We start from the raw sequence: 22,009 nt of genomic DNA on the forward strand, positions 1-22,009 counted from the left end.
TCTTCCAAAGATAAGATAAAAATTAAAATTCTAAACAAAAATTTCAAGAAACCCATGCAAATTATTATTCTACAAGTAAACATTTCTTATAACAACAAACCTACCACTTGTCCACACCCATTTACCATATATTATAAACAAAATCAAACCCATTTCTTACAAAATCTTTACTTTCAATAATTTATAAACTCCATTGATGAATCAGTCTCAAATTTGCCTCTTCCTGCACTAATGAAGCAAATTTATTTATTTATTTATAATCACTTAAACACCGACTACCGCAGACTTCATTATTAATACCATTTCATTCAAATTTGTGAGAAATTTTTGTACCTAGCACCTTCTTTGAAACAGCCATACCAACCACTGGCAAAAATTGATAGATTGTTGTATATATAATTTTGTTTGAACGAGCTCTATTTGAATTCATATTTGGTACGAAGTTTTATACGACACCCTTGAGGTTTAGTGAGAGAATAAAGAGACCCACAACTTTCAGAATGAACAATTTACGTCTTTATAATTGAATGATGTTTGTGAAAAGTAATTATTATAAGAGTAAAATTATACCACAAAATAAAAAAAATAAAGTTTTTTAGTTCTCATATGTCTTAGTTAATTGTCAAAGTTTAATATTTCTAAATCATTTAATATATTTAATACTTTGATCATACAAAGAAGAGATAAAAAAGGGCATATTAGTTATTGTACCAAAATTCTATATGAGATTAGCTTTTTATAAAATGTCTGTTAATTATAAGGGTGTAAGTGTTTTGTTATGAAATCTGTGGGTCTTCTGATTACTTTGACTAACCTCAAGGGTGTCCATAGAATCTCCATTTTGTTCATTTATTTTTTACCAAGTGTTACTTAAAGGGGAATATAAAGTACTCTGTAAAGCATCTTATAACTACTCTCTATATATCTTAGACTTGTTCAATGTTCATTGGCTTATACGGCAGAATGGATATAGAGGAAGCTCAATGTCCAATGTATAGTTGAAAAAAGCACTTATAAAAAAAAAAAAAAAAAAGAGAAAACTTTTAGATTGGGGACTAATTTTTTAAATTCTTAATCCAGGCTTTTATAACATTAAAGAAATATATCTGGTTTATCAATGATTGGAAAATCTCACTATATAAGAGTGCATGGCATTGTGTTTTCTATCAAACAAGTCAAAAAACTGTCCTAAAAACTGAAATGGGATCCCCGGGACAGCCGGGGCAATGGCCTCGCTTGGTTTACGCTATGGCAATTTTGCTTGCTGCCACCACTGCTGGAGCTACAGATTATACGTATGGCTCACCGCCGCCACATGACTACTACAAGTCCCCACCTTCTCCACCCAAGCATGAAGAGTATCCCCCGTATTACGACAAGTCCCCATCTTCTCCACCAAAGCATGAAGAGCATCCACCGTATTATTACAATCTCCTCCTCCCCAAAGAAATCTTCACCACCACCATACTACTACAAGTCCCCACCTCCTCCACCAAGAAGGAAGAATTTCCACTTATTACTACAAGTCCCCACCTCCTTCACCAAAGAAGGAAGAATATCCACCATACTACTACAAGTCCCCCACCTCCTCCTCAAAGAAGGAAGAATATCCACCTTTTACTACAATTCTCCACCAGCACCCAAAAAATCTCCACCTCCTTACTACTACAAGTCACCACCTCCACCACCAAAGAAAAACACCACCTTATTACTACAAGTCACCACCTCCCCTAAAAAAATCTCCTCCACCTCCATACTACTACAATTCCCCACTCCACCACCTAAGAAGGAAGAATACCCACCTTATTACTACAAGTCCCCACCTACTCCACCAAAGCATGAAGAGCATCCACCGTATTATTACAAATCTCCCCCTCCACCAAAGAAATCTCCACCACCACCATACTACTACAGTCCCACCCTCCACCAAAGAAGGAAGAATATCCACCTTATTACTACAAGTCCCCACCTCCTTCACCAAAGAAGGAAGAATATCCACCATACTACTAAAGTCCCCACCTCCCCCTCCAAGAAGGAAGAACATCCACCATATTACTAAATCACCACCTCCACCGAAAAAATCTCCTCCCCCACCATACTACTACAAGTCTCCACCCCCTCCGCCAAAGCACGAAGAGCATCCACCATACTACCATGAATCTCCCCCTCCACCTAAGAAATCTCCTCCACCACCCTACTACTACAAATCACCACCTCCTCCACCAAAGCATGAAGAACACCCACCTTATTATTACAAATCACCTCCACCAAAGCATGAAGAACAGCCGCCTTATTACTACAAATCACCATCTCCTCCAAAACACGACGAATATCCACAATATTATTACAAGTCACCCCCACCTCCAAAAGGCTATTAAGCTTACAGTCACTTGAACTTATCTGATGCTACCAGGAATAACTCGTTTCTTTGTGATTCTATGTATGTTACTTTGGCATTGTTATTTTGTATGTAATAACAAGAGTTTAAATTGGTGAATACATTTGTATCCCAATTCATGTCTTATTTGTACCATTAGCTATAATAAATGGAAGTTAGTAATTTAAGTTTTGATCACTAGATCTGTTGCTCTCTAATTCTTGATAATTGCATTAATTGTATTAAAATAATCTATACCCTGCAAAAGTTGAAAAGTACTCATATTGGAACATTATTTTCAATAAACATAACCATATATATTATGTTGGGATAATATTGAGAAATTATTCATGATATTTAACTCGAAAATGTAAAATTAGGGATATCAATTGTGGAGCTGTATAATTTTTTCCTCTATTTTTTCATCCTTTTCAAATTTTTTGTTTTTTATTCTAAGTGTTTGTTTGCTCTTAAGACTAGCCCTCTAATGCCCTCACATTCGGAAAATTTGCTTGGAAAATTAAATCAGAATGTTTTAGAATCATAATTTTTGCCCTTGTGTATCAAAAAATTAAATATTAAAATTCTGAATCGAATTCAGTATTATAAAAATTAAGAGTGATCAGTAAATCTACTTATAATTATTCCTCAAGTAGAAAGTGTTCCATGTTCATGAATGGCTTTTTTCAAAAGGGTTACGGTTTTTGTTTCATCGATGAATGTGTTGGTACAAGATGTGATTTCTTAAAACTGAGGTTTATTTGTTTTTGAGTAAGTAAATAACTCTACGAGAAATTTTCTTATTTGTCCAATTTCTAAGGAATCAAGATAACCCTTTGTTACCGTATAAATAGTCATTAATTATTCTTCAACCGTAAGAGGGGCTACTTGGGATTGTTTGAGCAACTTACGTAATAGTTGATCCTTTGCCAATTGATTTTGAGTAGCTTTATCAAAATCAGAAGCAAATTGTACAAAGGCTTCTAATAATGGTAGGTATGAATCTTGCATTGAAATATATAACACCAACTTGATAGCATTATTGGTCTCAATTGACCGGAGATCATTGATAATATCAAATTATTAGTTTCATGTGAGGGCTACCAATTGACAAATGCATATATACAATAGAGTAACCGGTAACCACCATGGAGGAGGTGAGCCTGAGGGTTCGTGAAGTGTTAGAATTCGATGTTATAATTTTCAGCATCATGTTAGATATTCTCCAGTGCTACTTTAGTGTTTTTCGATGTTGTTTTGCGTTGGAAAATGTTAAGATCTCACACCTGGATCTCACACTCACCAAGTGTGATACTTAAGCCTCAGGTTTATCCCATCTATCAGGCCGGTATTTTGGGTTGGGCTCTCCTTTAGGCTTGAGTTCTAACATTGGTGCTTTTGTTTAGAGTTGGGTTGCAAAAATGGCTACCTATAGGCTATATTAAGGTGTAGTGTGCTCTCCTTAGGCGGGGGTGCTGGAATGAGTGAAGCTGCATAAAGTGGGTAAAAGGGTTACCATCAGGTCAGTGTCGATAGAGTGAAAACCGCTATGGATGTCGGTAAGTGTGGTACTTAAACTTAGGGGCTCTCTTACCTATTAGGCCAGTCTTTTGGGTTAGACTCTCCCTTGGGTTTGAGTTCCAACTTAAAACCATAATTTAAAAAAAAAATTTCTTGTGGTGTATGATAAGAGTGTAATTTACATATTTTTTATTCCTATCATATTATGTTTTTGTTATGTTTTATGCCTAATTGAGTTGATTAGAATTTATTTTGTAAGTTTGGCATATTTGGATAGACTTTAGGAAATAATTGAGAAAAGATTAGGAAATTCCAGATTTTCCAGATTTTTCGTTATTCTGACCAGTGCTACGTTTTTCAGGTTTTTCAGGGAGCTAGATTCCTCAATTGCAAAAGTGGTCTTCAGAGAAATTAAAGTAGACGAATCAAGCTTTTCAGGAAGGTATTATGGGCAAGAATCCGAGTTCGTTTGGGTTCTCAGTAGTTGTTGCAAAACCGGACCTGGAATCCTAGTCGCAGAAGGATTCCTTAGCTGAGCAGTGAATCTTCGAACGGGCCTAACTGGAGCGTCAGATATCGAAAACGGGTGATTCAAAAGCCCAGATTCATCTACACATCCTAGACTACAATTTTTATGAAGTGATGGAGCCCAGAAAAGATCTTTTACATTGCGAGAATCCTGGTGCAAGTTGGAGACGAATTCTGGAATCCATATCTGATCAGATTTTATCAAATCTGGAAGTCTATCTTCTAGGAAACGTCCAGGAAAGAAATTCCGTGATTCTTGGGGAAGAATTAAGGAAAACACATGTTATTTAATTAGAAGTTTTTAGGTTAAACGGGGGGAGGACAGTAGAGTTTGAATTCTGTAGAGTTTTTGCGTTCTAGATCAAGATGTGCGGCTAATTTCCTTCTTCAGTTCAAGGGGATTTTGAAGCCTAATTTCATGTCATTGGTGTAACCTGACTCTAGTAACATTGTTCTTAATCTCATTTTTATTGGAATTGTTTATGTTATTCTATTTTAATTGTTTGTGATTCTTGTTTGAGTGATTTAGTTTTGGCCTGCTAAATTGTTTAATCAGAATTTACCTGTTAGAATTAGGAATTGTGATCCGTAATTGTCCTTTTTCTATTCAACGAGTGACACATGATGATAGCTGATTATGGACAAGTTTTCGGTCTATTGTCTTGAATAACATAACCTAAGTTAAATAATCCGAGCTTGCGTGATTGTTGCTTAGATTGATCTATTCTCCTAATTCTTAATGCTGCCATTGAATTAAATTTAGAGAGCTTGTTCTAGGTTGTTCAAGGGTTAGTATCTACTCGAAGAGCTTGTTTCGGTAGTGACAAACTAAGGGAGAATTCGGGTAACAGAGCTTGTTGTTTCCTAGGGTCAGTAGTTTCATAATGATGAGATAGAACAGTGTTACGGTTACTTTATGTCCAATGCATGTTTAGGTGGATCTTGAACCGAGAGCTGATTGTTTAACCTGATATTTTATTTCTCTGTTCTACTTTAGTTTGCTTTGATTACAAATCCCCCTTCATTACTGTTGTCAAGTTTACTGTTTAGAGTTTAATTTGCGTTTCTGTTGTTTTTAGTGTTTTAGAATATAGAAATTAATCGAGTCATTCCCTGTGGGATCGACCCTTGCTTGCCCTTTATACAATTCATTAGTTCGGTCAGTAAGGTTAATTAATTTGGTGCATTCGGCACGCTACCAGTGTACGTTCACAGCTCATGGCAATGTATATCATTATAAGTATATAGACTTTCTTCTAGCTAGACTCAGAATACAACTTTGAGGTGATTAATTTAAGTTTTAAGAAACTAAACCGTGTGAGAGTGTTGAAGTGAATGCAAAAACGTTGTTGGTTTTGGAGGATTAAGTGAAACGCCACCTTTTGGATCAGCTTAGAGTTGGATCTTGGCCGTTGATTCAACACCAATCTAACGGCTGAGATTCATGCTCCAAGTCAATGATGTAAAAGCACAACAAATTTCAGAAATACCTTTCAGTCCTCATTTGAAGCATTCTCATCTGTTTTTGTTCATTATTAGGGTTTGCAAATTCTGATATGAAATTGAGTGTCGCTTGTGTGATTCTTGAGTGGTTTGTGTTAATCATTCGGAGAAGAGTGGGATAGCTCTTGTTCTAGGGATTCTGTGGGTTAGAGTCTCCTTAGAGTCAAATTACGGGTTGTATTTCAGGTCGTTGAGAGGAGGATCTTGAGCTTGTTCTTGAATAGGGCCCTTCTTTCTCACAATAAAGTTGGCCTCGCACTGCAGAAGGATCTTAAGAAGTGGCCCGAAGGGAAACTGAAGAAGAAGGAGGAAATTGACGAAGAAGCGTATAATCTGATCGTGATGAACCTATCGGACAACGTATTGAGGAAGGTTGATGGAATCGAAACCCCCTTGGGGTTGTGGGGTAAGCTTGAATCTCTGTATGCTCTTCAATCTGCTCCAAATTTAGCTTTCGTTAAAGGTGCCTTATTTTTTTTATAAAATGGACAGTATTAAGACTATAGAGGAAAACCTATACAAATTTCTAAAAATGACCCTCATCTTAAAGGGACCGATCAAGAATTAGGGGAAACTAGTTTGACCATGATATTGCTAAATTCTTTAACTGATGACTACCAAGTAGTGAAAAATGCTCTCTAGTACTCTGGTACTGTCCCTAGTGTTGACCTAATAGTTGCAGGCCTTAAAGCTAGGGAACTAGAATTGAAAGTACAAAAAAAAAAAAAATGGCAGCAACCTGTTTGTTAGGGGCAAATTAGAAACTACCCAACCTGCTAAGGGAAACCAATTTAGTCAGGGGTCCAGAAACAAGAAAAAGGGTAAGTGGAATAATAAACAAAAGTCTGAATCTAGGAAATGTTTTTTCTGTAACAAATTTGGCCGCCTGAAAAAGAACTGCTTTGAGTGGCCTAAGAAACAAAAACAGGGCAATACAGAGAGTAATATTGCCTCCACCAAAAGCTTAATAGAAGAAACATAGGTCCTTACAGTGTCTATATCTGATAGTACTAAAAAGTGGGTACTAGATTTAGGATACTCATTCCATATGAGCCTAAACAGAGAATGGTTTCAAGACTTTGAAGACTATGAAAATTAAAACGTGTTTATGGAAATAACCATGCTTGTAGAGTAAAAGGCATAAGAAGCATAACACTCACGTTTAGTGGGGGGAAATTGATAAATCTGACTAAAGTTAGGTTTATCCCTGAACTCAAGAGGAACCTTATTTCATTAGAAACCTTAGATGAAGCAAGGTGTTGCTACAAGGCTGAAAATGGGTGGCTGAATGTTTACAGGAACCAAAATCTGATTCTGAAAGGAGAAAAGAGGAATGGGTTATATATCCTATGTGGTGATTTCTGTTTAGATTGTGACTACACTGCCCCAGTTTCCTCAAACTTGTCTGTTACTGAAAAATGGCACCTTAAAATGGGTTACATGAGTAAGAAAGGGTTAGACATTCTAAGCAACCAGGGAATGTTTGGTAAAGAGTCTGTTTCTACCCTAGAATTTTGTGAGAATTGTGTCTTAGGTAAGCAACATAGAGTTAGCTTCCTAAAAGGAACACACTTAGCCATTGACTGCCTAGAGTATTTCCATTCTGATCTGTGGGGCCTTGAAAGGGTCAGGTCCCATGGGGGTAAAATTTACTTTATGTCTATTGTAGATGATTACAGTAGAAACGTTTGGGTTAAGAACTAAGGATCAAGCCCTGTCCAAGTTTAGAGAGTGGAAGTTGCTTGTAGAAAATCAATTAGACAAGAGAGTGAAAATAGGAGTGCTTAATGAACCGAGCTGCTTGTGAGCCGGCTCGGCTCGGCTCGGCTCAAGGTCGGCTCGTTAGCAACTCGGTTTGTCTGATAACAAGCCGACTCGGCTCAACTCGTGAGACAAAAAAAGCCGAGTTCGAGCCAAGCGTGGCTCGGCTAGTTAGGCTTCCGAGTTGAGCCTGGCTCAAAAAACCAGGGTCTTTTTTGAGGTTTTTTGAAGTAATGTGATTGAATTGAAAATTATGCAACAAAGTTTTAAAAAATAACAAAATGGCCTCCGTTATTAAAATCCCCAAATCGTCGATTTTCGTTGACAGATGAAATTGTGCTGTAAAACTAATCCCAAATCATGATTTTCGTCACCGTCATCAGGATAACTTCTAGTCTGATTTTCATCATCAGATTCTTCCACCGTCTTCTTCATCGAGTTTTTGTCGCATTTCTCTGTTCGTCGCGATTTGTTTGCATTTCTTTGTTCGCCGTGAAACGGATCTGTGATGCTGTCGACCGTCGATTTGTCGAGGTAAGGTTATTTGTGTTCTCTTTCTCTGTTCATCACGATCTGAGACTGTGATTGATTTTTGTGAGGGATGTTAATGAAATTTTGAAGTTAGTTTTTCATGAATTCTTTGTCTGTGACAAGAGGCTTTTTCTGGTGAAACAATTCAGGGATGAGCAGTATGCCATGTTGTGGTCGTTGACCGTCGTGGTGTTGTTGTGAAACCCATACAAGAATCGTTGAGCCCTTGATCTGGTATCCTGGATTCCTGGCTAATGTTTGTGTACTGTCTGTGAAGAACAGTCTGCCGTGTAAATTGCCAGTCTGTTTCATTGTTTGTTTAAATTGCTTTACTGAATTTGTTATTGTTTGTGGTTGTGGTTTTGTTGTGGACTTGTGGGACAAAATTGACATTGCAAATGAGTTTGTTAATTTGTTTGTGGACAAAATTGAAATTGCAAAGGAGTTTGTTAATTTGTTTGTGGGTTGTGGTTGTGGTTGTGGTTATGGACTTCTACTTGTGGGAATTTGTTTTACAGTAAATAGTAGAAGGGCAATTTATAAATTTGTTTGTGGTTGTGGTTCTGCATTTGGTGGTGGGGACTGGGGGCTTTGTTATATATTAAATTGCAAAAGGGTAAAGGGTTGTGATGCTTAAATTGTAAAAGGGTAAAGAGCATTGTAATGTAAAATGGCAAAAAGGTAAATGGCAAAGGTGGGTCTAGTAATCATATTAGTCCCCCTTAGACTAAACAGAGTTCAGGAATTAAAATTGCTGAATGGTAAAGGGCAGTGAAGAGTAAAATTGCTGAATCTTTAATTTGGTAATATGCTAAATGTGTTTAAACTAAGAAAGTAGGGCCCCAACTACATAAAGACAAGAGACTTTTGTTTGGGGTTTTGTTGGGATTTAGTTTGTAAATTAATTAAAGAAAAAAAAGTATATTCTTGAGAACACGTTGAAGAGTGAAGACTTTGCACAAGTAAACGTTTGTGTAACACCCTACTTGAGGTACGTAGTTAAGATTTGATGAATGGTTTGAATGTTTGTTGATTTATCCTCATTTGAGTCTGTATGTTGTTAATATTGCTTGGTTTACCCTTGGTTGAAAGGGTGTCTTGGTTTGGTTGAGTGATTGCCCTGAAAATTGTAAGACTTGGCGAAATAATTAGGTTACAGTCTTCGCTGGGGCGAAGAAGAATCTTCACCGCGGCGATGAGGTGCTACAACCCCATGTAGCTGCTGTGAGCTTTCGTCGAGGCAAAGAAAATAGCTTCGCTGTGGCGAAGACTCGACTGAATGTTCCCCTTGAGTTTTTGAGAATTCTTCCTTTTGAGACTCAATGACCATTCTACCCCTTTTTAGCAGGAAAAGTGGGGAGTGAAATGTAAGGAAATTGCATGGAGAATAGTTTGAATAGGGTTGTGTTTGCAAAGAATGAAAGGTCTTAGATGGACTTTCAAAGAAAGAGCAAGGGTATTTTGGGAAAGAGGAGAAAATATGAGATATTAAGGGTTTAGCTTTAGAAACCCTTTCATTGATTCTTCTCCACCGCCTCCTTCATCCTTCATTTCTCTCAAATATTTCATTCAAATTCCAAGGATCTTTGAAGAGCTTTTGACTAGAATTTATACAAGTTGATCCTAACACTAAAGGTGAGAATCCTTACTCTAGAGGTAATTTTTATTGTTGAAAGAGTAGGATCCTATTGAGTTTTGTATTGAAGGTTTAAGAGAAAATATCAAGCCATCAAGAGTAGAGATTAAGTGGATTCTACTTGTGTCTAAGTAAGTAAATCCCCCTAAGTTGTGATTTGCTTGATTGATGATGTGTAGAGACTTTATATATATAATGTTTGGATTTTTATTTTTGAAATGAGTTGATGAATGAATGAGGGGTTTAATGTTGATTTATGAAGAAATTTCCACCATGAGAAGGGTGGATTGTGTGATAAATTTTGGTAGAAGTATGGATAGAATTAGAAGGACTTGAGAGGAATATTTGAAGTGTGTTTTCTTTGCAGGATGTGTGATAATTTGAAGGAGTTAAACTCCAATTTTGGATGGTTAAGGAGAGTATAGTTAAAGTTAGAATAAAGTTTATGTATGCACACACATTGTTTGTGAAATGCCTAAAAGAAGCATAAATGAAGTAGAGAACCTTACTTTATGCAACATAGCATATTTGCATGTCATGAATGCATATAGAAGATTTAGGCATGAGCCTCCATATGCATATGTTTAATTGAGTAATCACATGAGAAAGAAATATGAGAAATGAGAAAGAACACTTTATGATATAGATAAGAAAGAACCAATTCTCTTAGAGTAAAGAGAAAGAAAGAACTAGCACTAGAGGATAAAATGATTATTAAGTGCTACAGAAAAGAAAAGAAAAAGGGTTGCGCATGGGGAACTCGTGAGTGTAGAGTTACCCTCATGTAAACCGTTATGAGAAAGAGCGGTCTCCGCCATGAGAGAGTGGAATACATGTAAACCGTTATGAGAAAGAGCGGTCTCCGCCATGAGAGAGCGGAATGCATGTAAACCGGTATGAGAGAGAGCGGTCTCTGCCATGAGAAAGCGGAATGAGAATGAGAAAAAGAAAAGAATAGAAGGAAAAGAAAAGAAAGAAAATGAGATTTTGAATTAGAAAAAAATGACAAGAGTACGAAAAGAATAGATGAGTAATGCAAGAGGATTATAGAGTAGGAGATTTTACTTACTGGGCATCTTTGTGCTCACTCCGTTGTTTTCTTTGTTGTACAGGACATAGGTGAGGACCTGGTCGGATGGATGTCGGCAAGCGGGGAGACTTGGCTGCACTGTCCACTGTTTTTCGTTTTTGAGAGTCTTTTGTACAAATGATGTTGTACTTTGTAAAGAATGTAATTATTAAGTAAAGAAAAACTTTTGGGCCCAACTGTTTTGATAAATATGCTGTCTTTTTATTAATATATATTATGAATATGGTAGTAGAAAGAAGTTGTTACAGTTTGCTTTATTAGTTGTGAAAAACCAAAGAGAATCATAAACTCTTTCTTGCAGTTGTGTTGTGTGAATGATTAATGTTTGAATATCTCCCACACCGTGTCTTGAAAGTTGTACTAATCATTGATATATATATTTCATCTTATTTTTAATTCTAATTAATTAAAATGACAATATACTCCCCCTATCAACAAGTATAAAATTAAATATATTTGATTAGGTATGGAAGCTTAACATGAATGCAAGAACTGAGTTGGGTGCCAGTACCAGTTAGATCCATGGGTTTTAATTTGTTTTAAAGTTGGATTAGTATTGAGTGAATCTAGTTCAACCCAACTTAGCTTTATGATCGCAGGGATGTGTGTGCAATGTAATAGTTTTGTTTCATATTGGTTTTGCATTAAATTGTTGATTTTTATTCCATTTATAGGTTTGTAAATGGAGGATAATTCCTCAAGTACCCCTACAATACAAGATACAATAACCAATACACCTGGCGGTAACCTTAACTTGAATGCAACCACAATAAATAAAGAGCAAAGTATTAGTAGCTCAGATAATGGTGATGAAAATGAAAATCCAATTCAGAGGAAAAAAAGAGCGAAGACATCAGTGGTATGGACGGAGTTCAAGGAGGTGGCACTCCCTAATGGGACCAAAAAGGCAAAGTGTATCCATTGCAAAGTAAAGTTGTGTATTAATGCCACTGGAAGCACCACCCAGTTTAATAGACATTTAAGCTGATGTTTAAGGAGAAAAGCTTCCATGAGGCAACAACATATTAGTTTTCTGAGTGCCGGTAATGATGTTGCAACTGCTATTTTGCCAGCTTTAAGTGGGAAGTTTGACATGTTGAAAATGAGGGAATTGATCGCCCATTGGGTGCTCATGCATGAGCATCCATTTACAGTTGTGGAGGAAGAGAGCTTGAACAATATGATGAAGTATGGGATTCCTGGATGGACTCCGGTTTCCCGCCATACTTGTAAAAAAGATTGTATGAAGGTATATGAAAGTGAAAAGGCCAAATTGAAGACTTTGTTGAAGAGTGTGACAAAAATTAGTTTGACTACAAACTTATGCAATTTAGGGAATCAAAAGATGGAGTACATGGTGTTGACCGGGAATTGGATAGATAGTACTTGGAGGCTGAATAGACGTATCCTAAACTTTGTTTGTCTACCTCCTCCGCAGACTGGTATTGCTATTGCGGATAGAATTTTCAATTGCCTAATGGGATGGGGAATTGAAAATTAGGTATATACTATTTCTATGGATAATGCTTCAAGTAATGATGTTGCGATTAAGGTTTTGAAGGAAAATTTTGAAGTTTCGAGGAAACTCCTTTGTGGAGGTAAACTGTTTCATGTGTATGGGGGATCATGACTCATTCGATGCCTTACAGTGGTGGAAGGCAAATTCAACCAAGTATCTTATATTGTCTACGATGGCTTGTGAGATACTAGCCATCCCGATCACTACAGTTGCTTCAAAGTCTGCATTCAATGCTGGGAGCAGGGTTATTGATAGCTACTGAGCTTGTTTGTCACCAACTACGGTGGAGATGTTGTTATGTGGATGTGACTAGTGTCGCACTTTGAATGGAGTGAAGAAAGGGTGCAAAGTAAGTTCCATTGATTACATGTTTTGTTTAATTCAATATTTAAAATTACTTTATTCTAACCTGCGGATTATTTTTATCTTTTTTTCATTTTAGAAAGAGGAGGATCACTTGGAGATTTAGCTTCCTGTTCTGTCAGATGATGGGAGTCAGCAGATTGGTTGATTCACCTGTGCGTTATTGGTTGTGGCAGTAGGATTCTGCAGGTCTATATTTATTAGTTTTGTGTTCAGGTTTGCATTTTCATCTTTACGGTTTATATAAAATGACAATTTTACTTAATGTGTTTCACATTAATTTGTTTGTAGGAGGAGTGGGGCTACAATGGACATACAACCAATTATCTTTTGTTGTTATATATTTTTTTTGATGGATGGGGATGTCACTTGATGTATAGTTATGCTACCCCCCATTTTGTTTTGATGAAAACTTAATTAAGTCAAGTGAACTAAATAAAAAATCTTTAGTTCACTTAACTTAATTTGTGGTACATATAGTATGTTGAAAATTATTAATAGCTGTAGCATTTCATTTAATGTTTATTTTAAGTAGGTTTAATTGTTGGGTGATGTATGAGGACGTGAGAAGAAAAAAATTACAATCTGTAGAATTTAGACGTTTGAGGATGGCGAAAAATGAAAATGAATCATGAAAATTTAACAAAAACCATCAAACATTCAAACTTGTGTTCTGCCTAGGAAATTTAAAAAAAAAACTGAATTTTTTGTAGTTGGCTCGCGAGTCGGCTCAAACTCGGCTTGATAAGCTGCTCGAAATATGCCTAAATCCTTCATGAGTCGAGCCAAGCCATAAAATGTTCGGCTCGGCTCGGCTCGAACTCGACTTGATTATTAATCCCCTTTCATGAGTTGAGCTCGTTTAGCCAAAAACTCGGCTCGGCTCTGCTCGTTAACACCTCTAAGTGAAAACCCTAAGAACTGACAATGGGCTAGAGTTTTGTAATGTAGAATTTGATAGATTTGGTAGTCAGCAAGGCATTCTAAGGCATAGAACAATAAGAAAAACTCCTCAGCAAAATGGGGTTGTTGAGAGCATGAATCAGACCCTCCTAGAAAAGGTAAGATGCTTGTTATTTACCTCTGGACTGCCAAATACTTTTTGGGGAGAGGCCTTGGCCACTGCAGCCTACTTGATAAACAGAAGTCCATCCACAGCTATAAATTTTAAATTCCCCGAAGAGGTATGGGCTGGAAGGAGGCTCGATCTAGGCCACCTAAAAGTGTTTGGGTGTGCTACCTATGCACACACAGTAAGAAGGAAGTTAGAGCCTAGGTCTACAAAGTGTGTGTTCTTGGGGTATCAAGAAGGGACAAAGGGATATAGACTTTGGGATAGAGAGTCACTAGGGGAAAAAATCATCATAAGTAGGGATGTAGTGTTTAATAAAGGGGTTTTCCCTTACAAAGCTACTAACCATGATGCAGGCAGCCACAATACCTCTGAAAATACAAATCACTCAATTGAGACTACATCAATTGAGGTAGAGCCTATGGATTAGCAAGTTGAACCACCTCAACATAAAGATGAACAGGCCCCAGAAACTTAACCTAGACCCAATGGTTTTGAACCAGAAGATGAAGAAGCTACAATAGATGTACCTAAACCACAACAAGATCAATTGGAGCATTATCAACTTGTAAGGGATAGAATAAGGAGAGAGGTAAGGCCCCCAGCCATATTCTCATATGCTGAACTAATTTTTACTGCTTTACCTGCAGGAACAAAGGTGCAAAGGACAGAACCTGACTCATATAAAGAAGCTATGAGCTCCAAGGAGAAGGACAAATGGAGGGCAGCAATGGAAGAGGAAATGAGGTCACTTGAGGTAAACAAAACCTGGTCCTTGATTCTTAAATCAAAGGACCAGAAGCTGATCCAATGCAAATGATTGTTTAAAATAAAAGATAGTGTTTTAGCTATTGACCCACCTAGGTACAAATCTAGGTTAGTTGCTAAGGGGTACACCCAACGCGAGGGGATTGACTTCAATGAAGTTTTTTCTCCCGTAGTCAAGTATAAGACCATTAGACTAATGCTCTCCATAGTTGCCCATCACAACCTAGAGTTAGAACAAATGGATATGACCATTGCCTTCTTGCATGGAAATTTATAAGAGGAAATTTACATGCACCAACCAATAGGTTTTGTAGACTATAGAGTCCTTGACCACGTTTGCATCTTGCATAAATCTTTATATGGGCTGAAACAGTCCCCTAGGTAGTGGTACAAGAGGTTTGACACGTTCATTTTGAGCATAGGGTTCACTAGGAGTAGATATGATAACTGTTTTTATTTTACTTTGAATGAGAACATGCCTATATATCTATTACTGTATGTGGATGATATGTTGCTAGTTGGTAAGTCCACGTCAAAGATACTTGAGCTAAAGAGCAAGCTCAAGGGTGAATTTGACGACCTAGGAAATGCCAAGAGAATTCTAGGAATGGACATAACCAGAAATATGAGCAAATGTGAGCTGAAAATTAGGCAACAGACATACCTTAGCAAACTGGTTTCTAAGTTTGGAATGGCAGATTCCAAATTGGTTTCTATGCCTCTTGCAAACCATTTTTTACTAAATAAAGGTCAATGCCCAAAGACTGAAGCAGAATTGATAAAAATGGAATCTGTCCCCTATGCTAATGCAGTTGGATCTGTGATATATGCGATGATAAGCATTAGACCAGATTTGTCATTTGCTATTTCCTTGTTGAGCCGATTTATGGTTAGTCTTGGCAGTGAACACTAGACTGCCTTAAAGTGGGTATTGAGGTATATCAACAATTCTTTGAATGTTGGGTTAGAGTTTTGTAAAATGCATGCTTCACTTGACTTGGTTGGCTTTGTAGATTTGGATTTCGCAGGTGACAAAGATACAAGAAAGTCTACTACTGCACATTACTTCACTTTCAGTGGAAATTGTATAAGCTGGAAGTCTCAGCTTCAGCCTATTGTGGCACTCTCATCAACTGAAGCTGAGTATATTGCCATTGCCGATGTGTTCAAGGAAGCCCTTTGGCTGCAAGGTTTATAGGCTGAATCAAAGTTGACAGAGGGAAAGGTAATCATATACTTTGACATCCAAAGCGCAATCCATTTAAGCAAGAATCCAGTTTATCATGAGAGGACAAAGAATGTAGATGTCCGTTTTCACTTTGTCAGAGATTTAGTCACTCAAGGAGTGATTGACTTGAGGAAAGTGTCCACTGAAGATAATCTAGTTGACATGGGAACAAAGATTGTCTCCCCTGCCAAGTTCAAGCACTGCTTAGACTTATTGCACATGAAGTAAGCAATAAGGGAAGGAGCTATGAGGGATCTGGTCCGAGCCTGCTACACTAGAAGAGTTTTTTGCATTCAAGGTGGAGATTGTTGAAGTGAATGCAAAAACGTGGTCGGTTCTGGAAGATTAAGCGAAACGCCACCATTTGGATCAGCTTAGAGTTGGATCCTGACTGTTGATTCAACACCAATCTAACAACTGAGATTCATGCTTCCAGTCAACGATATAAAAGTGTAACAAATTTCAAAAACACCTTCAGTCCTTATTCGAAGCATTCTTATCTGTTTTTCATTGTTAGGGTTTGCAAATTCTGATATGAAATTGAGTGTAACTTGTGTGATTCTTGAGTGGTTTGTGTTAATCATTCGGAGAAGAGTGGGGTAGCTCTTGTTCTAGGGATTCCATGGGTTCGAGTCTCCTTAGAGTCAGGTTACGGGTTGTATTTCAGGTCGTTGAAAGGAGGATCTTGAGCTTGTTCTTGAATAGGGTTGTAAATCTTTGAATCCTTACTAATAGTAGTGCAGTGAGCTCCCCATTTTTGGAGTTCAACGTGGATGTAGCTTGCTCAAACATAGAGCAAGTGAACCACAGTAAATCTTGGTGCTTGGTGTGATTGTTTCTTTGATTGTTGTGTATGTTTGTTCTTGGTTGGTTTCGGATTATATCATAACAAAGAGTTTGTAACAACTGCTGTAAACTAGTACAATGCATGCATAATAACAATAGAAAATGGGCCCAAAACTTTCTTTTTATTATAATTCATACGTCTTTTATACACAAAGAGCATCATTTACAAAAAGCCATTTTAAAAGACAAAAACAGGGGAAACAGTGTAGCTATTGCTCCTCGCTTGCCGATGCCCCTCCGACTGCATCATCACCTAGATCCTGCATCCACAAAGGAAAATAACGGGGTGAGCACAAACTAATGCTCAGTAAGTAAAACCCTCTATCTGTTTATCCCCGTATGTATTTCTCTTAATTCTCTCCTCACACTTTCTGTTGTTTCCTACTAAACGTCATGGCCTCATCTTACCGGAGGTACGGCTGGATGGCGTTCACACAGCACCATCTTACTCTTCATGACTATCGGGTGGAATTCACACAGCACCAACCCGTTCTTAGTGACTACCGAGTGGGGATCACGAAGCACCTACCCGGTTTTCGTAACTATCGGGTGGAGACCACATAGCACCTACCCGTTCCTCATGACTTTCGGGTAACGATCACCAAGAATTAACCTGTTCCTAATCACTGTCGGGTGATGATCACAGAGCATCAACCCACTTCTAATAAATGTCGGGTGATGATCACAAAGCATCAACCCTTTTGTAATAACTAACCGGGTGATGGTCACAAAGCATCCACCCGTTTCTAACAACTATCGGGTGATGATCACAAAGCATCAACCCATATCTAATAGCTATTCGAGTGATGATCACAAAGCATCAACCCGATTCTCATAACTGTCGGGTGATGATCACAAAGCATCGACCCATTTCCAATAACTCTTCTCATTCACTCTACTCTAGCACTTTTTATTCTCTCTACCCTTAGAGTAGTTATATCCACAAAGTTCTCTACTCATAGGGCAAGTGCATACACAAAGTTTCTTACTCTTTCTTAGGTCACTTCTCAATGCACAATTAGTGCCTATGGATGGTTCATCTCCATTAATGCACTTATGAAATGCCAACATGCAATGTTGCGAGAATTAAGGTTCATTTCTCATGCTCAAACCTCTATTAGGCATTTCATCAAACTACTCAAGTGCATATCAAAACTCTACTATAACAATAATTCTGTCTTTCTCTAACCATCCAAAATGGGGAGAAACCCCCTCACATCACGATAAATCCTGCCAAAGAAAGACACTTCCAAAAAGGATTCCTCAATATCCTTCAATTCCATCTCAAACTACCTTTCCAACCCACATCTCACTTCTTATATTTGAAATGTATAAACAATCACAAAGCACTAATAATCTCCATTTAAGGCTCAATAACATGGCATATAACATGTACATAACATACATACATAATGGCTATCCAAACCCTAATCAAGAAAATTCTCAAATCTCAACTTGGGTTGGGATTTACTTACCTTGTTATGGAGAGATTTCACTAGCTCTTCCTATCACTTGGTTTGCTTGACTTTTTCTCTACTTTTAAACAAATGAACAAAAACCCTCAATAATCAAATATATACAAAAACTCACAAAACTTCACAACCAAAATAAGAATCCTTACCTTAGGATGCCTTAAGTTGATTTTCTACCCCAAATCACTCCAAAAGCCCTTTAAAACCTCTTGATCAAAAGAAAGAGAAATTGAGAGGAAGCAAGAGAGGAGAGTGGCGATGGAGAAGAAGAATGAAGGGTTTGCAATGACTTAATTCCTTTTAATGAAATTTATACACAAGCATTCCCATTTTGCCCTTACTCTTCTTTGGGAATTCTATCTATATCCTTTGATTCATTACAAACACACCCCAATAGCAACAAATTCTCCATGAAAATTCCTTACATTTTACTCCCCACTTTTCCTGCTAATTAGGGGTAGAATGGTCAAATTGCCCTTAGGGAAGAAAATATCTAAAACTTAACAAACATTTTGGTCGGCCTGTCGCCGTGGCGAGGAAGCTTCTGTCGCCGCGGCGAAACTGTCCAGCAGCTTCCCGTGGCTTCAACACCTCTTCGCCGCGGCGAAGCTTGGAACACTGAACTTCTTCTATTTTCAACCAATTACAGGGCAAGTATTCAACATAACACTCAATCAAAGGCCGACCAAACAATAATACCAAGAAACCAACTCAAATAAGAGCAAAAGAAGAAACAATAACTACGTACCTCAAGTGGGGCGTTACAGAGTTATAATAAGATTCTCTCCTTTCAAATGCTGGCTTGTGTTAGGATGTTGAAAATTTTGTTAAAAGTTTGTTAAACTAATAATTGATTCTGTTATTCTGTTAATCACATGTTTAAGTTTGTTAACAGTTTGTTAATACAGTTGTATAAATACAACTCTGTAGCTATCATTCAAAGTTAATAAAAAAAAAAGAAACAGATTACTCTCTCTCTCTCAAACTTTCCCTTTTTTCTTCTCTGCAATTTATCAATTAACCGTTTGCTTTTTTGCACTTTATCGGCTACTTTAGCTGGTTTCAGTTGATTTTCATCTCTAATTTGGTATCAGAGCCATCAACCAACGTCACAATGGCTGATTCCTCTTCTTTTTCTTCTCCCGTTAACAAAACTGATAGAAACACAAATTTCAAACATACGTCTGAACAATCAGTCTCGTTAGTTCATCTTCAATATTCTCTTCAACCTTGCCAATCATTTCTCCAAAATTGACTCGTGATAATCATCAATTTTGGAAATCTCAGGTGTTGTTTGCTGTTGGAGCTCACGATCTTGAAGAACACTTGACTGGTTTGATAGCTTATCCTGCCTCTTTCATAAGAACACAGTTAGACAATCTGAATTCAGAGGTAACCAAGAAACCTAACCCTAAGTATTTGCTTTGGAAGAAAATTGATAAATTACTGGTTAGTTGATTGTTATTGTCAATCTCATAGTCAATGTTTGCTGTAATCTCCAAATGCTTGTACGCTGCTGATATTTGGCTCACCTTAGAAAAGGAATTTATCACTGAAGCAAGAGCCAAAACTCTTCATGTTAAGAGTCTTTTACAGAACACAAAAAAGGAAAATATGAGTATGCACAATTACTTTCTAAAAATGAAAGGTTTTGTCAAAAACTTAACTGCAAGTGGAGTTATTGTAACTGATGAAGAACTCCTTAATTATATTCTAGATGGCCTAGACTCAAAGTATGATGCTGCGGTTGTAAACATTACCACTAGATTAGAGTCAAAACTTGACCCTATTTCTGTCCAAGAAAAACAAATTGTGCTACAAAAGCTTGAGCTTAGGCTAGAAAGAGCAAATACTACAATGAGTTCAGTTATTCATAATGAGTTTCATGGTGGTTTAGCCAATGTAGCAACTCTTTCCATTGATAATGATACCAAGAAATCATAGACTAGTCAATCTTCTTTTCCTACTGAATTTTCTCAATTCCACATAACATCATCTCCTAGACACCAAATCCCCACCTTTAATCGTACCTCCTCATTTAACTCCTCTACTTTCAATCAAATGCCTTACCTTACTACTAATCCAAATCAAGTCTCATACTCCATTCCTCAGAATCAGTTCCAGAATCAACAATTTTCTGGAGGATTTCCTGGTGGCAGGGGAAGAGGCCGAGGAGGTGGCAGAGGGAAACCCATTTGTCAAGTATGTGGCAAAACAGGACACTTGGCCCTAAATTGTTATCACCGGTTTGATGTAAATTTCACAGGAAATAGCTCATTGCTTAGGGGCAACTTTACCTCTCCTGGATATCCGAGATCAACCACTTTTAATCCTGGACAACAGTACTCTAATTCTGGAAATCAATATCCTGCAACAACAACTCATTCTTATGCACCAGGTTTACAGTCAGGTTCATCAATTTCTACAGATCATGGAACCTCAGCTGAGAACATTAATAATCAGTCAAACTCGTCAGCATCTGCTCATATGCACAATCAAGCATTAGTTGCACACTCTCAGCAATATAAACAATCTCCAGTAGCTATCAATTATATTGCTACACCTTCCATGGTTCAAGACAGTGCTTGGTACATGGACTTTGGAGCCACAGACCATGTTACCTCAGATTTTTCACAACTCATGAGCAACACCAACTATGCCGGCAGTGAGCAACTCCAGGTTGGAAATGGTGAGCTTCTATCTATTACTCATACTGGTTTTGTTACTTTATTTTGCCTAAATAAAGTCTTACACCTTAGAAATGTTTTGTGTGTTCCACATATCACCAAGAATCTTTTTAGTGTGTCTAAACTAACTAAAGAAAATGATGTTTCGGTTGAGTTTTTTTACTGATTCATGTGTGGTAAAGGACAAGATCTCCCAAGCCATTCTTCTTTAAGGAATGCTTAAAGATGGTCTCTATCGACTACAAGTTCCAGCTCCAGTCACTACTTCTTTCATGGCCTCTCACCCCAACCTCAAGTCTAAAAGCAGTTGTCCTATCTCATCTCTCCATAAAACAGTACCTGCATCTGCATCATCTGTTAAACACTCACAGCTTCCTATTTCAATTCCCTTTAATACTTGTACTCCCACATGTAATATTCCTTTCAATAAAACTACTATACATGACACGACCCGTCCTGACCCACCCTCCCTATCCTATAGGCTCTGGGCGTACCCATGAGACTCAGGAGACCGAGACGTGCCATGTGGGAAAACTATGAAAACCTGTTTATGAATTAAAACATCATAAAACTCTTATAGCTAAAACATTTATAAACACTCCTTTTTGTTTACCACAAAAAAAATATAACATCATTTGCAAATAGCCAAAACACAACTGAATTTTCCTTTACAAAATGAACGTATGGTATCAGATTTTTCCATATCTTTTACAATCCAAAACATGAAATAAATACATGATGAAGAAATTATAAACTTTGCAGCGGAAAATGAAACACAACCATGAAACATATGATGAAATAAAGTCGTGTGACCCAACCTTAAGTGGGATTCACTCCTTTGCACGATCTCCTTCTTGACTTGGTGGGGGAAAAGAAAAACATTTGAAAACGAGAGGTGAGCTAGAAATGCTCAGTGAGTAGGGATTGGGTTAGTAGGTAATAGAATATTTCAATATATAATAAAAACATTCATGCTTAAAAAATTTTATTTCCATAAACACATTTTATAATATAAGCCATCTTTCATAACAAATGCTAAAGTCTCTCATTGCAAAACTTCTTTTTGAAAACTATTATGATAAACAAATCAATACTCATGTTTCTCTA

The 22,009-nt window shown here is 37.3% G+C and overlaps 1 protein-coding gene across 1 annotated transcript; it reads left to right on the forward strand.

Moving 5' to 3' along the window:
• The first annotated feature begins 1,297 nt into the window (after window positions 1–1,297).
• Window positions 1,298–2,578, forward strand: LOC116114918 (extensin-3-like). Its single transcript, XM_031401048.1, is given in 3 exon segments — window positions 1,298–1,918; window positions 1,921–1,931; window positions 1,934–2,578. Coding segments are annotated over 3 exon segments (1,077 nt in total). The 3' UTR covers window positions 2,379–2,578.
• The last annotated feature ends 19,431 nt before the right edge of the window (window positions 2,579–22,009 follow it).

The sequence above is a fragment of the Pistacia vera genome, unplaced genomic scaffold (genome assembly GCF_008641045.1).
Source record: "Pistacia vera cultivar Batoury unplaced genomic scaffold, PisVer_v2 Contig728, whole genome shotgun sequence".
NCBI lineage: Eukaryota > Viridiplantae > Streptophyta > Magnoliopsida > Sapindales > Anacardiaceae > Pistacia > Pistacia vera.